At 42.4% G+C, this 14,544-nt stretch overlaps 1 protein-coding gene across 1 annotated transcript in view; it reads left to right on the top strand.

Moving 5' to 3' along the window:
- The window catches only part of LOC144481946 (electroneutral sodium bicarbonate exchanger 1-like), a 122,438-nt gene that overhangs the window by 70,874 nt on the left and 37,020 nt on the right, over window positions 1–14,544 (top strand). The window contains exons 11-14 of the mRNA XM_078201120.1: window positions 1,507–1,681; window positions 7,845–7,978; window positions 11,310–11,555; window positions 12,145–12,250. Coding sequence (XP_078057246.1) covers window positions 1,507–1,681; window positions 7,845–7,978; window positions 11,310–11,555; window positions 12,145–12,250 — 661 coding nt within the window. The remainder of the gene's footprint in view (window positions 1–1,506; window positions 1,682–7,844; window positions 7,979–11,309; window positions 11,556–12,144; window positions 12,251–14,544) is intronic.

Here is a 14,544-nt window from a genome sequence, read left to right as displayed (position 1 = left end):
TTGGACTTGATTTGATTGAATTGGAAAAGTATAAAAACAAAAAAAAAATTACCCTTTGAGAAGCAGACTCATCTATTTTGGATCCAGAATTCTCGTGCATCCCCCTCCAAAAGAAGACTGTGTTGACAGGAACTAAATTTGACTTTTATAGGACCTATATTTCTAGAACAGTTTTAAAACCTGGCAGTGAGAAATTCCAGCAGAAATATTTTTGCCAGGCAATAATAATAGAATACAAAATCTTCCATTTTATTAAATGCAATACCAGCACTTTATGGCCACACCAGCTGTGGCCACCTACCTTGATCCAGTTTTACAACACCCACGGCCTCAGTTATTACATTATATTGGACCTCTCAATTCCACATTTCAGTTTGGATTATAATATTATAGAACATGTTAAATGATTTCTCCTGCTGTCTGTCCATTACAATGTACTTAGCGTAATCTGTTTAAATCATAAAATAAATGATTGAGGAAATTTTCTCGTTGATTTTTACATTGCCATTGAAGTCTGTTGTATTCTCGTAGCTTGAAGTCACAGCACAGATTTTTAAAGCGCTCTAAAAGCTGATCCACTTCTATATCTTATTCACAGGATTTCTAAAAACTATCTGTGTCAAACCCTGAACACTTCAATGTTGAAATGGAAGGGTACTTTCCCCTCATCCCCACCATCATATGCAACCTGCTGCCTGTACCTTATTCTGTACCAAATCCACACTCACACTGACCTGCATTCCTGCCAGGGACCCCAATGCAGCCCATTTAAGATAGTTATCCACGTCTTCAAATCTGTCTATGGCCTCTCTTTTCCCTAACCCCCTCCAGCCCTGCAACTACCCACTCCACCCCAAAACACTCAATTCCACTGATTCTGGCCTTCACTAGTTGCAGCCATGCTTTCAGCAATATACCACCACTTTGGAATTTCCTCCCTCAGACCCCTCTGCCTCTCCCCCTTAAAATCAAGCCCTTTGACCAAACTTGGTTGCCTCTCCTGTGGCTTGAAGTCCATGTTTGCCTGATTTTGACTCTGTGAAGCATCTTGATATTTTTGTGTGTGCAAGTTGTTTTTATGGTTGTTGAGTCCTTTAAGATGTCTAAGTAGACCAGGCACTCTACTTAAAAGCTACCATTAGAAAATTGGAAAAGAGATTTGGTTGGGAATGTTCATTATAACTCTGCTGACCAGCTTGCTGTGGATTTCCAGCATTATTTTTATCTTTAGCATCACTAATCAAATTTCTACAAATGTCTAATCCTTTGAAGTTTGTAACCTTAAGAGCCAATGAAATTGGTTATATTAAGTTTATAATGTTGAGTATTATAAAGCTGAACATATTAAACTTTTAAACAATGAAGCCTTTTATCATATCTGCTTAATTTGTTATAAACCACTTATAATACCAAATGGGCAATTGGTGACATTTTAAGAATCCACGGTTGTATGCATTAACATGGTGGAAATGTTTTATTTAAAGTGATTCATTTCCATTCCAACAGGCTGTTTGGGGGTTTGATCCTTGACATCAAACGGAAGATGCCTCTTTTATGGAGTGACTTCAGGGATGCCTTCAGCTTACAGTGTGTGGCATCCTTCCTGTTCCTGTACTGCGCCTGCATGTCTCCTGTAATTACATTTGGTGGCCTCTTGGGTGAAGCAACAGAAGGACGCATAGTAAGAAAGTTGAGGATGTTGGTTCATTTAAATTTCTAATGATTGATCAAAATAGTAATGATTCAGTTAACACAAACAAAAAGGAGGATTTGTTTTCATCAAATATCAATATGCAGCATCAAGGGTTGGAAATTTCAACTTTTGAAAATTTGAGAGATGTAAATAATTGGAGAACTTACTGCAATGATTACTTAAGAAAATGGAACATCAGTACAAGTGATATAAGTGTGATTTAAAAAAAAACAAAACAAGTCCTGCTTATATACAATCTTGGAGTTCGGTATTGCCACTAAATCATTAAATGTGTTATTTGTATCTTTGTGTTCTGGGCATAATGCATTGTCTGGGCAGAGCACAGAGGGAAATCAGACAGGGAGGATTGTACACTGACAATGGGCCTGTTTGACTTCCTTTCCGTTCATTTAAATTGATAAAGTTGGCAGGGTCGGATACGAACATGCAATCCATCTAGCCAGTAAAGATTAAAAACCTGCTATAAGTGTGTATACCGTACTTGGAGAGATGTAGCTGAATTGGGTTTCTATCGTAATCCCTGTCTTCAGTTCTATGCAGTATTTATAGATGCCCTTTATAAAACACTGTTTTGGCCTCAACTAGTGTATTGTGTCCAGATCTGAGCACCACACTTTAGGAAGAATGTGAAAGGACATGTAAAAAAGATTTACAAGAATGGATCCAGGGAACCAACTTCAGTTTTGAGGATGAATTAGATAGGCTGGAGTTGTTCTCGGAGAAAATTGAGAGGAGATTTGGTAGAAGTGCTCAAAAGCGTGAGGGGTCTAGGCAGAGTTGATGGGGAGAAACTTCCCATTGGTGGACGGATACAGAACCAAAAAACGCTGATTTCAGGTTATTGGCAAAAGAATCAATGGTGATGCAAGGAAATACTGTTTTACGCAGTATGTGTCTAGGATCTGGAATGCACTGCTTGAGAGGGTGGTGGAGCCAGACTCTATCATGATTTTCAAAAGGGAATTGAATAAGCACCTGAAGAGAGAAAGTTTGAAGCGCTATGAGGATAAGGATGGGAATGGGACTAACTGAGTTGCTCTTGCAGTGATCCATCATGGACATGACGGACCAAATGGCCTCCTTCTGTGTTGTAACCATTTTATGATTCTATGCACGTTGATGTCCAGTGTGTATTACTAATAGTGATAATGAACAACATAAACAGCAAGTGATAGAGCTAAGCGATCCCACAACCAATGGATCAGATCTAAGCTCTGCAGTCCTTCCACATCCAGTCGAGAATGGTGATGGACAATTAAGCAACTCACTGGAGGAGGAGGTTCCACAAATATCCCCATCCTTAATGATGGAGGAGCCTAGCACATCAGTGCAAAAGATAAGGCTGAAGTATTCGCAGCAATCTTCAGCCAGAAGTGCCGAGTGAATGATCCATCTCAGCCTCCTCCAGTGGTCCCCAGTATCTCAGATGCCAGTCTCCAGCCAATTCGATTCACTCCACGTGATATCACAAAACAGTTGGAGGCACTGGATGCCGCAAAGACAATGGGCCCTGATAACATTCCGGCAATAGTACTGAAGACTTGTGCTCCAGAACATGCTGCTCCCCTAGCCAAGCTCTTCCAGTGTAGTTACGACACTGGCATCTACCCAACAATGTGAAAAATTGCCCAGGTTTGTCCTGTACACACAAAACAGGACAAATCCAACCCGGCCAATTACTGCCCAATCAGTCTACACTCATCAGTAAAGTGACGGAAAGTGTCATAAACAGTGCTATCAAGCGGCACCTGCTCAGGAATAACTTGCTCCATGACACTCAGTTTGTATTGGCTCGGGTCACTCGGCTCCTGACCTCATTACAGTCTTGGTTCAAACGTGGACAAAAGAACTGAATTCCAGAGGCGAGAGTGACAGCCCTTGACATCAAGACTGCATTTGACCAAGTGTGGCATCAAGGAGCCCTAGCAAAACTGGAATCAATGGGTATCGGGGGCAAACTCTCTGCTGGTTGGAGTCATACCTGGTACATAGGAAGATGGTTGTGGAGGATCAGTTATCTCAGCTCTGAGGCATCTCTGCAAGAGTCCCTCAGGGTAGTGTCCTAGGCTCAACAATCTTCAGCTGCTTCATCAATTACCTTTCCTTTGTCATAAGGTCAGAAGTGGGGATGTTCGCCGATGATTGCGCAATGTTCAGCAACTCCTCAGATACTGAAGCAGTCCATGTTCAAATGTAACAAGATCTGGACAAGATCCAGACTTGGGCTGACAAGTGGCAAGTAACATTGGCGCCAGACAATGACCATCACCAATAAGGCACTCTAACTACCGCCCCTTGACATTGAATGGCGTTACCATGGCTGAATCCCCGACTGTCAGCATCCTTGGGGTTACGATTGACCAGAAACTCATCTAGGCTCGCTACATAAACACAATGGCTACAAGAGCAGGTCAGAGTCTAAAAATACTGCAGCGAGTAACTCACCTCCTGATTCCCCAAAGCCTGTCCACAAGTCAGGAGTGTGAGGGAATACTCCACACTTGCCTGGATGGGTGCAGCTCTAACAGCACTTAAGCTGGACACCATCCAGGACAAAGCAGCCCGCTTCATTGGCACAACTTCCACAAACATTCACGCCCTCCACCACTGATGCAGCAATGTGTACTATCTACAAGATGCACTGCAGCAATTCACCAAACATCCTTAGACAATACCTTCCAAACCCACTCCCACTTCCATCGAGAAGGACAAGGGCAGCAGATACATGGGAACACCACCGCCTGCAAGTTCCATTCAAAGCCACACACCATCCTGACTTGGAAATATATCGCCATTCCTTCGCAGTCGCTGGGTCAAAATCCTAACTAGGGATGGGCAATGAATGCTGGCTAGCCAGCGACGCCCATTTTCCACAAATGAATAAAAAAAAGAGACTTGTATTAATTCAAATCAATGCATTTGGAGAAATGCCTTTGTGCATTGATGCCTTTTGAGTACTGTGGCTTGCCCTGGTCATGTGACCTCTGAGGTCATCTTTGGTAAAACAAAGGATTGAGGCACAAGCCATTTCGACACATGGAGCATGGTGTCAGGAACGTGCCACAGACATTGAGCAAATTTTGATAGCTGAAAGAGAGCTGGCCACTAAGAAACAGCAGAGAATAATTTACGTTTTACTCTGCAACTTTGTATAGGATGTTGACTGATGGGTGAGTCACTATGACTTTGAATATTCCAGTACCGGTTCTGAGAGATGAAGGCAGATGGAGAATGAATTGGAAATTCTTCCAGTCTCAATGGCTGAACTGTGTTAAACAAGAATCCCCCCTCCCCAGCCAATCACCACCCCGCCAATCCCCGATCCAGAGTACACAGCCCCCACGCCCTGCCAACCCTTCAGGCTCCACCCCTTCAAGCCCCACCCATCTCCTTCGGTCTCACACCCTCCCCCTGGGCCCCGCCCCTTGGCATTGCCCAGTGGGCAATGCCAGGGTGCTCAGTGGTCTGCGCAAATGGGGCTGGAAAATCCCAGCCACGGAGGTGAAGTGATTGTCCAAGATGGCACCTTGTATAAAGAAACTAGAGTTATTATCCCTCGAGAGATTAGAAGAGATGTGCTGATGCGCATCCGTGCAAGCCAACAAGGAATTTTGAGGAAAGCAAGAGAAATGTTCTACTGGCCAAACATGAGCAATGAGATTAAGGACCACATCAACCAGTGCAATGCTTGGAAGGAACATTCAAGTTAGAATTGCTCATGAGTCATGAGATCCCAGAAAAGACTAGAAAGAACAGTTTTTTGTTAATATACGAAGACTTCCTTTATAGACCATGGATGTAGGTAGCTTGTAACTGCAAGTTATAGTGTATGCAATTTGTTTTTTTATGCACTGTTGCTTTTTGAGTACTGTGGCTTGCCATAGTCATGTGACTTCTAAGGTCATCTTTGGTAAAACAAAGGAGAAGCCAGCTTTACACATCACATGGAACATGATGCGTCTTAACAATGTTGCTGGTTATTGTTTAACCAGTGATCATCTTCAGAAAGCTCTAAACAAATGTCAAATTCTGAGTCGACATAAAGTGAGAAAAACCTCTATGGGTTAAGTCCGAGGTCAAAGCCACTAGTTTGCGGTTTTCACAAAAAAAAAGATGGAATGATTGAATACAATCCCTAAAATAGTGGCAAAATCTGGTTTTCCCCTTGCGGGTAACAATGGAGTTCAACTTATTCAGTTGTAGTAACCAGTGGGCCTGATAAAGTACATTCAAGTATCCCTAGATATGGCTCAAGTTGAAATATTTTTAATCTTACCAAAGTACATTTCCAAGTGTTTGTTTTGTAACTGGACTTGAGAAAGATGAGAAATTGCTTTAGACAAAAGCAGAAAACAGGGATTTATCTGCAGGGAAAATAACATCAGTGTCTTACTGGGTAAACCTTGATGAGAGGCTGAGTAAACTGGGCCTATATTTTCTCTGGAGTTTAGAAAAATGAGAGGTGATCTCATTGAAACACACAATTTTGAAGGGCTTGACAGGGTGGACACCAGGAGATTGTTTCCACTGATCAGGGGATCTATAGCATGAGAGCACAGTCTCCGGAAAAGGAGCCACTCTTTTAAGACTGAGATGAGAAATCTCGTCATTCAAAATATTGTGAATCTTTGGAAACTTTTTAAATTTCTTTAATGGGATGTGGGCATTATTAGCAAGGCCAGCATCTATTGCCCATCTCTAAATGCCCTTGATCTGAGTCACTTGCTAGGCCACTTTAGATGGAAGTTAAAAGTCAACTACATTGCTGTGGCTCTGGAGTCACAGATAGGCCAGACCAGGTAAGGACGGCAGATTTCCTTCCCAAAAGGGCATTAGTGAACAAGATGGGTTTTTATGACAATCGGTGATAGTTTTGTGGTTACCGTTACTAAGACTAACAATATTCCAGATGTAGTGATTGAATTTGAATTTCACCAGCTGTCATAGTTGGATTTAAACCTTCGTCTCAAGAGCATTAGCCTGGGCCTCTGCATAGTCCAGTGACATTATCACTATGCTCTATCACTGAATATATTAAGGCTGGGATAGTCAGATTTTTGATGTTTTGGAATCAAAAGATATGGGGAATGGGTGGGAAAGTGGAGTTGAAGGTCAAGATGGGTCATGAATGTATTGAATGGTGAAGCAGGCTCAGTGATCTACTACTGCTGCTATCTTTTGTATTATCTTCTGTTCTTGTGCAGCAGTCAGTTGACTGTCTCATGCAGTTTTTTATTGGCTGCTTGATTATACCCAGCTTGTAGTCTGTTTATCACCAATCATCAAATCTTACTGCACAAAAGGCCAATTGATCTATTGTGTCTGTGCAAGCACTTTAAAAGGGCTATCCAATTAGTCTCTCAAATCCTGATTTTTTTTTTTCCCCACAGCCATGCCAATTTCTCCTTTTCAAGTATATATTCAATCCTCTTCAGAAAGTTACTCTTGAATCAGCTTCCACCACCTTTCTGGCAGTGCATTCTAGATCAGAACTTCTGTTTTTTTAAATCTTTTGCTCACCTCCCCTCGAGTTCTTTTGCCAATTGTCTTAATTCTGTGTTCTCTGGTTACCAATCCTTCTGACAGCGGAAAAAGTTTTTCATTATTTATTCTATCAAATCCCCTCAGAATTTTGAACAATTCTATTATGGCTCTCCTTAATTTTCTCTGTTCTAAGGAGAATAATCGCAGTTTGCTTAGTCTTTTCACATAACTGAAGTGTCATATTTCTGGTACCATTCTAGTAAATCTCCTCTGCACTCTCTACAAGGTTTTGACATCCTACTTAAACTGCGATGCCCAGAATTGAACACCATGGGTGGGATTTTACCGCCTCGCTCGAACGAGACTGGAAATTCCTGCCTGAGGTCAATGGACATTTCCATTGTCCGCCTCTCCCCTGCTCCAATTCCGTGGCGGGTGGGGTGGTAGAATTCTGGCGAATATCCCGGCTGGGGTCTAACCAGTGAGGTATAAAGGTGGTGTGCTGTATGCAACTATTTATTAAGCCAAGGATGCCAGTGTTTTTTCTCAAACAACTTTATTGACTTTTCCCACCTCCTTCAATGGAATAACTGGATTTATGTGGATTGTTTCAGTCTCATTTACAATTATTTTTGGTCTTTTTCAGAGTGCGATTGAGTCTCTGTTTGGGGCTTCCATGACAGGAATAGCATATTCCCTCTTTGCTGGACAGCCTCTCACTATTCTGGGCAGTACAGGTCCTGTGCTGGTGTTTGAAAAGATTTTATTCAAATTCTGCAAGTAAGTTACTGTTAAGAGAGGCATTTATAAAGCTGCAAAGCACTGGAGGATGTCTGCCACTTCAAGCAGTGCAAGAGAAATCCTGTAAATGTTGACGAGCTGCAAGGGACCCCTTCAAATATTGATATTCACATGCCCCAACTCCTGAAACACCACACCAGCTACCCAAAGAAAATCAGTGCTTTCATTGTTGAATGTTTTTGATGATTCCATGCACTAAATAAAATAATGTGCCAGTAAGTCAACCCCGCATCTACAAGATGTACTGCAGGAGCTCACCAAGGCTCTTTAGACAGCACCTTTCAAACCCACTACCACTACCACCTAGAAGGACAAGAGCAGCAGACGCATGGGAACACCACCACCTGGAGGTTCCCCTCCAAGCCACTCATCATCCTGACTTGGAATTTTATCGCCGTTCCTTCACTGTCACTGGGTCAAAATCCTGGAATTCCCTCTCTAACAGCACTATGGGTGTACCTACACCTCAGGATCTGTAACGGTTCAAGAAGGCAGCTCACCACCATCTTCTGGAGGGCAATTAAGATGGGTAATAAATGCTGGCTTAGCCAGCAACGCCCACATCCCGTAAATGTTTTTTTTAATGGTATGGAATAGAACAGAAATCTGATTATCTAGAGAACACTGAATTTTTTTTCAATTATTTTATGGGATATGGGCATTGCTGGCTAGACCAGCATTTATTACCCATCCCTAATTGCCCTTGTGGGGACATTTAAGAGTCAAACACATTGCTGTGGATCTGGAGTCACATGGGGGGTCAGACCAGGTAAGGATGGCAGATTTCCTTCCCTAAAGGACACTAGTGAACCAGATGGGTTTTTACCGCAGTTGACAATGGTCATAAGAGTTTCAAGTCCACATTTCAACTCTGCCACCTCGATTCAAATTCATCTTAGACTGCGGAGATGCAAATCTCTTTGGCTAGAAGAATCCCATCTGAAATAAGTTCCAGTTCACAATACTTAACACTGTGTTAGGACATTGTGATGGAATGGAAAAAATAAAAAATCCAATAATTGGGCATGTGTTTCGGTGGTTGTAGGTTTTTTTTTAAAAAAAGCTATTATTTCGAGGATGGAAAAGAGACAAGTTGAGTTGGCAGAACTTGAGTTTTGATATGCTGATTAGCATAGCAACACCTGGAACAAGGTAAGTCTGGTAACGATGGAAGATGGGTATGGATTTCATACTCGCATTCTAAAAGGTGAGCTCATGTAATAATGGATAATTAAGGGTAACTTCTGAGAACGTTCAGGTAAGGGAAGATCAAAAAGAAAGACAGTGGTCTGAATTTTCCAGCCCTTCCCACCGGTGGGATCTTATGGTCCCGTCAAAGGCCACTCCTGCTATGGGTTCCCCAGCAGTGTGGCCGGTGAGCAAAGCAAATGACCATTAACTTTGGCAGGACCAGAAGATCCCAGTGGCTCACCTCTGCCACAGGGGGCAGGCTAGGGGGGAGAAAATCCAGGTCAGTGTATCAGAGGCAAATTCATCCTATGCAAGGAGCTGTTTTGAGATTGCAGCCCACACAGCAGGAAGTTGTGTTCTTTCCCAACAGGTTCTGCCTGGATTAAGCCTGTTTTGAGAAACTAGGAGTGGGATTCTCCCCCAAAACTTCTAAGTGCTGAATTCATGTAAAAACTGGAGTAACTCCCGCTGGTGTTTTTACCAGGATTTTCAAAATAAATCTCCCACACTCTGAGCACTGCAAAGTGCGCTCGCATGAATCTTGCGAAAAATCAGTTCCCGGTGGAGAAGCCAGCAGCATAGTGCTGAGCGGGTCACTGCGCATGTGCCAATCTGTCAGCGCTAAGATTGGCGCATGCGCAGTGGCCCGCACTGCCGGCCTCCTGATCGCTGCCCAGCACAGCAACCCCCCCACCACTGCCCCTCCAATCCCTGCATGGCCCAATCGCTGGCCCCCTGGATATGTCCAGGCCAGCCTGATGCCCCCCCCCCCCCCCCCCCCCCGACCTGCCTCGAATCGCCCCCAGTTGTCTCTATTCCAAATCGGAAGCAACCCCAAATGATATAGGTGCCTAGTATGGCAACTATTGCTGGGTTTGTTTATAATTTTAAAACCGATGGAATGCTGTTTGGGGAGGATTAGCTCTGAGGTTAGGAAAATAGAGCATTTAGATTTGGGTGTGTTTAAAGATATTGTAGATAGCCATTCCTGTAGTTAACTATATTTTTAATTATCTTGTGTGTTTTACGGAGTAATAAACATTTAATTCAGTTAAACTCATCACAAGAAAGTCTGGACACCCTTCATTGGTCTTCACATCTTTCCTCACATGATACAAATTGCAAAAATAATGTTAAGAGCAGGCATTCCAAAGTTCCCTTCTGGGTTTTGGAATACCCTAGCATTTAACATCAACTGTGCTCTTAACACAGAGAAAAATCAATAAGGGAATCCTAAAGATGGCTGCTGTGGAAAATGGCAACCCTGGTACAGTAAGAGCCTACTTTCTGAGATTGGGGCACCATCATCACTAATGTCATACTTGACCTGGAAGTACTTGATGCTGACACTGGGTTACAAAAGAAGAGATAATGGAAAGTACTCCACTCCACATTACTGACCTTTCACCTCGAGTACAAAACATTCTGTAACATTCGATCCTCAGATCGGGAAACTAGGTATGAATGTTTATTTCTGCAATATGGAGTATGTATTAGCCGCCATGATATCACAGCAAAACCTGTTCAGTTGAACCCCACTCGATTTGACCTGGATTTGCTACACTGCAACACAACCTTTTTAAACTACAGATCCAAACTTTGTATCTGTTTTTTTTTTATACATTTCCAATTCAATCAAATCAAATCCAATTCAGAGTCTCAACAAGTTGAGACATTTCAGATCCAGGCTGACAAGACAGGGCGAGCGACCAAACCACCCTGTCCTGGGCCTGATCTACATGAGCCAAGCTGATTGGAGAAGGGGGAGGTTCCTCCTCCAAGACTTGAGCTCATTTGCATCTTAGCCAAAAGGCCGAGATGCCGCTTTAAAAAATTGCTTCATATGAAGCCTCAGCGTAACCTAATGACCTCAACCAAGTGCGGCCGACCATGGGCTGCCGACCATACTACACTTGATCTTAGCCATCTGTTCATACCATGTTGTACACCCAATTTTAATGCACCTTTTGCCACTCTATTCTGGCAAAGCTACTGTCTTTGCTTTAAATGCAGTTCAGTAGCAGGAAAGATTAGCAATGCTTGAGTTAGTCAGCCACTGTTGATCTCTAGATCAGACCTAACTTTACATTTCTTTTAATTTGATTTTCTCTCTTTTTAGGGACTACGACTTATCCTACCTTTCTTTGAGAGCGAATATTGGACTTTGGACATCTTTCCTGTGTATTTTGCTTGTTGCCACTGATGCAAGCTCTCTTGTTTGTTACATAACTCGTTTCACCGAGGAGGCATTTGCCTCTCTCATCTGCATAATTTTCATCTATGAAGCTCTGGAAAAGCTGATTCATTTGGGAGAAATCTATTCTTTCAACATGCACACAAATCTGGACCAGCTCACTCAGTACTTGTAAGCATTTTACTTTGTATTTCTTGTTGACTTCTTCTTCCCCCCCAATAGCATTAACTTTCGAAATAGCAGCAGGAGTATGCCATTTGGCCCCTCAAACTTACTCTTCTGTTCAACTAGATCGTGGTTGGTATTGTGGGGGCAATTCACCCAAACAAATTCTAAGTGCTGAAATGGCGGAAAAAATGGTGTAGTTCACAATTGTTTTTTCAGTGGGATTTCAGACTCTAATCTCCTGCACTATGCAATGCAGAGGTCACAATCATGAATATCATTAAAGGGTCAGCGGGGGGGCCTATTCACGCCGGAGTCTGACAGTCCCGGAACTCTGCGCAGTGTCCCCGCACCGTCAGCCTCCCGTTTGCTGGCCAGCTCAATCGCTGGCCAGCCCGGGACCCCGGCACTGCTACCCCTCCAGCTGCACCCCAGTCAACCAGTTTTCTTTAAACTAACAACCTGCTTTCATCAGGTGAAGTGCATGTTAGTTTCTTCCCTGTTAATACTTTAGAACTGGTTTAAACTGAAATGGCATATGCTCATCCAGTTACAACATATATTGAGCTTAATTTTCTGTTTCTGTTCACTTTAGCTGTATATGCACAGAGCCTCATAATCCTAACAACAGAACCCTAGAGCACTGGGAGAAGCACAACATTACAAGTTCATCAGTTCCTTGGGCAAATCTAACCGTCAGTGTAAGTTACAAAAAAAAAAGGGATTTTCCAGTCAGATACTTGTTTGAGAAATGAGGCTGGCTCAAGATTATGGATATGGATAAAGGAAGGTTATGAATGGTCTCTTAATTAGGCCTACTACTGCTGTGAAGAAAGCAATAAACAGAACCAAAAAAAATCAAGAGTCCAGTCACATTCTAAGTGTTCATGCTGTGCCTTACTGTAATATTGTTGGTAAGTTGCTAATTACAGAGAAGAATTGTATGCCCTTGCTTTTCATGAAAGATCATTTTCAGGTCCCTTAAGCCACTCAAAAGACAGTATTGGTATTAATGACTACAGAGGACTATGGTTAAATGCTACATAATTTGATGTCTGTGCAAAAATATTATTGGGAAGGAAGTATATATGTCATATATATTCTTTCAAATAAACTTGTTATTCTAGTCATAGCTATTTTGGATAATATTTGTATAAATAACAAAATAAAAGAAGTAAACTGGAAGGGATACTGCTACAAATGAATGTGCAAAAGATTTTATTGAGTTGACTTTGTAAATCTAGTCAGAAAATGTGACAAATCTTCATTCAGCATCCTCCACACATTGTTGTAATCATTTTGGGGAAATTGTGCTGAGCAAGCCCCAGGATCTCTGTCATTCAACCAGTTTGTTTTTCCTTAGCTAAAGGTTCTTAGGTCGACAAAAGATCTTATGTACGGGCCAAAGTTTGGATCAACATCTACAGTAGGAGGTTCGATTAGAAAGACACAGTATTAAATGTTCTGTTAATTTGTCCAGCTTGACCAGGTTATTGTGCTTTCTTGTCGGGTCTCCCAGGAGACTAAGGTGTTGATACAGATTGCCACAGGACAAGAATCCACTAGAAAATATACCAGGCCATCCTTTTCAGAGCAAGCATACAAAAATTAAAAAAGAAAAGTGTTGTTCTTTAGATTGTATGGTAATAAGCTGGGTTCGCTTGGACTTCCCTTTTTAAATGGGCAATAAGGTGGCCATTCTCGAGTCTTTCAGCTCTCAACAGAACCCTCAATTATATATTGTCAGGCCTCTGCTATTTCTTCCCTCTTTCCTACAAGGTTCCATTAAGTCCTGGCACCTTATTGCCCTTTAGCTTAATTAATTCAACTTTTCATTTCCTTTTATATATTATCTCATCTCACTTCTAATCAATTCAGGATTTGGTGTACCCCACCAATTTCAGTTTTTGCTCAACTAACTCCATATTCTCTTCTTTCGGTGATTCCCCTGCCAGTGTCTCATTTCATGCAAGCTATGTGGAAATTGTACCTTTTAGTCATTGGTTCCTAATGTGGTTTTCATTTAGTTCTTTACAAATTCAAGTATCACCTGTTCAAATATTTTGAATATTTAAGTTCACTTCTTGAATGAAAAACAATTTACTGTTTTGTCTTGGCCTATAGTTAGTAAATTAATCATATTTGAATTGCCAATCTGACAGGATTTGCATGGGAATTTTACTTGAAATTTCTTCCCAGTTTTGTTTAGTTTAAGATATTTCTATCCCAACATTTTAACACCCAGCGTGCAAGTCAAACTGACAGCTATGTAGCATAAATGTTCACCAAGCTCTGAGTTATCGGGTGGAATTTTACGACCTCATCGTGCCCGTTTTGCTGTGGGAAAATGTCATAAAATCGGGAATGATGCGATGAGTGGGAACGGCGCCCGTTTTCATGCCCAATCCTATTTTATGAAAAAAAAAACAGCGCGATAAGGAACCTACCCAAAACAGGCAAAATGTCAATTTGGATGTTTTTTGCATTCATCACAATGTGATTAGTGAGCTTCACTCCCACTTGTCTGAGCTCACCTGCATTAACAACCTCATTCGCCGCAACCAGATCGGTCTGGAAAACACCTCTATAACAGTCACATTCTGGCGCTTCAGCAATGAGGGTGAGCGAGGACATAAGCCTCTGCTTTCAAACTGCTCCGTGCTGCTCAGAAGGGGTTATTTTGTTCGTGGCGGACATGTTACGTTTTGGGTCGGGGGGGCCTACGAGTGGGTGGGGAGGTGGAGAGCTGTTGTTGCTCACGCGGTCTGACCTCTCAGCATGGACCCAGCTCAAAGTGTTGACCTCAGGTCTTAGCGCAGACTCTGGGTCCTAGTGCTGTCAGCAGCAAGCACTGTTGCAGGTGGGGATGGGGCTAGAAATTCTCTGAAGTGGCAGTGCTGCAGCTTCAGGGTTTGTCAGGCAGCAGTGCCAGTGGTCACTACTGCTTGGGTTCTGGGTGTGTGGTTTGTGAGTTTGTGGGGGTGCGGGGGTTGCT

This window comes from Mustelus asterias, chromosome X (assembly GCF_964213995.1).
Source record: "Mustelus asterias chromosome X, sMusAst1.hap1.1, whole genome shotgun sequence".
In the NCBI taxonomy this organism is placed as follows: Eukaryota; Metazoa; Chordata; class Chondrichthyes; order Carcharhiniformes; family Triakidae; genus Mustelus; species Mustelus asterias.
The sequence above is the reverse complement of the archived record's forward strand: the minus strand, read 5'-3'. Positions and strand labels throughout refer to the sequence as shown.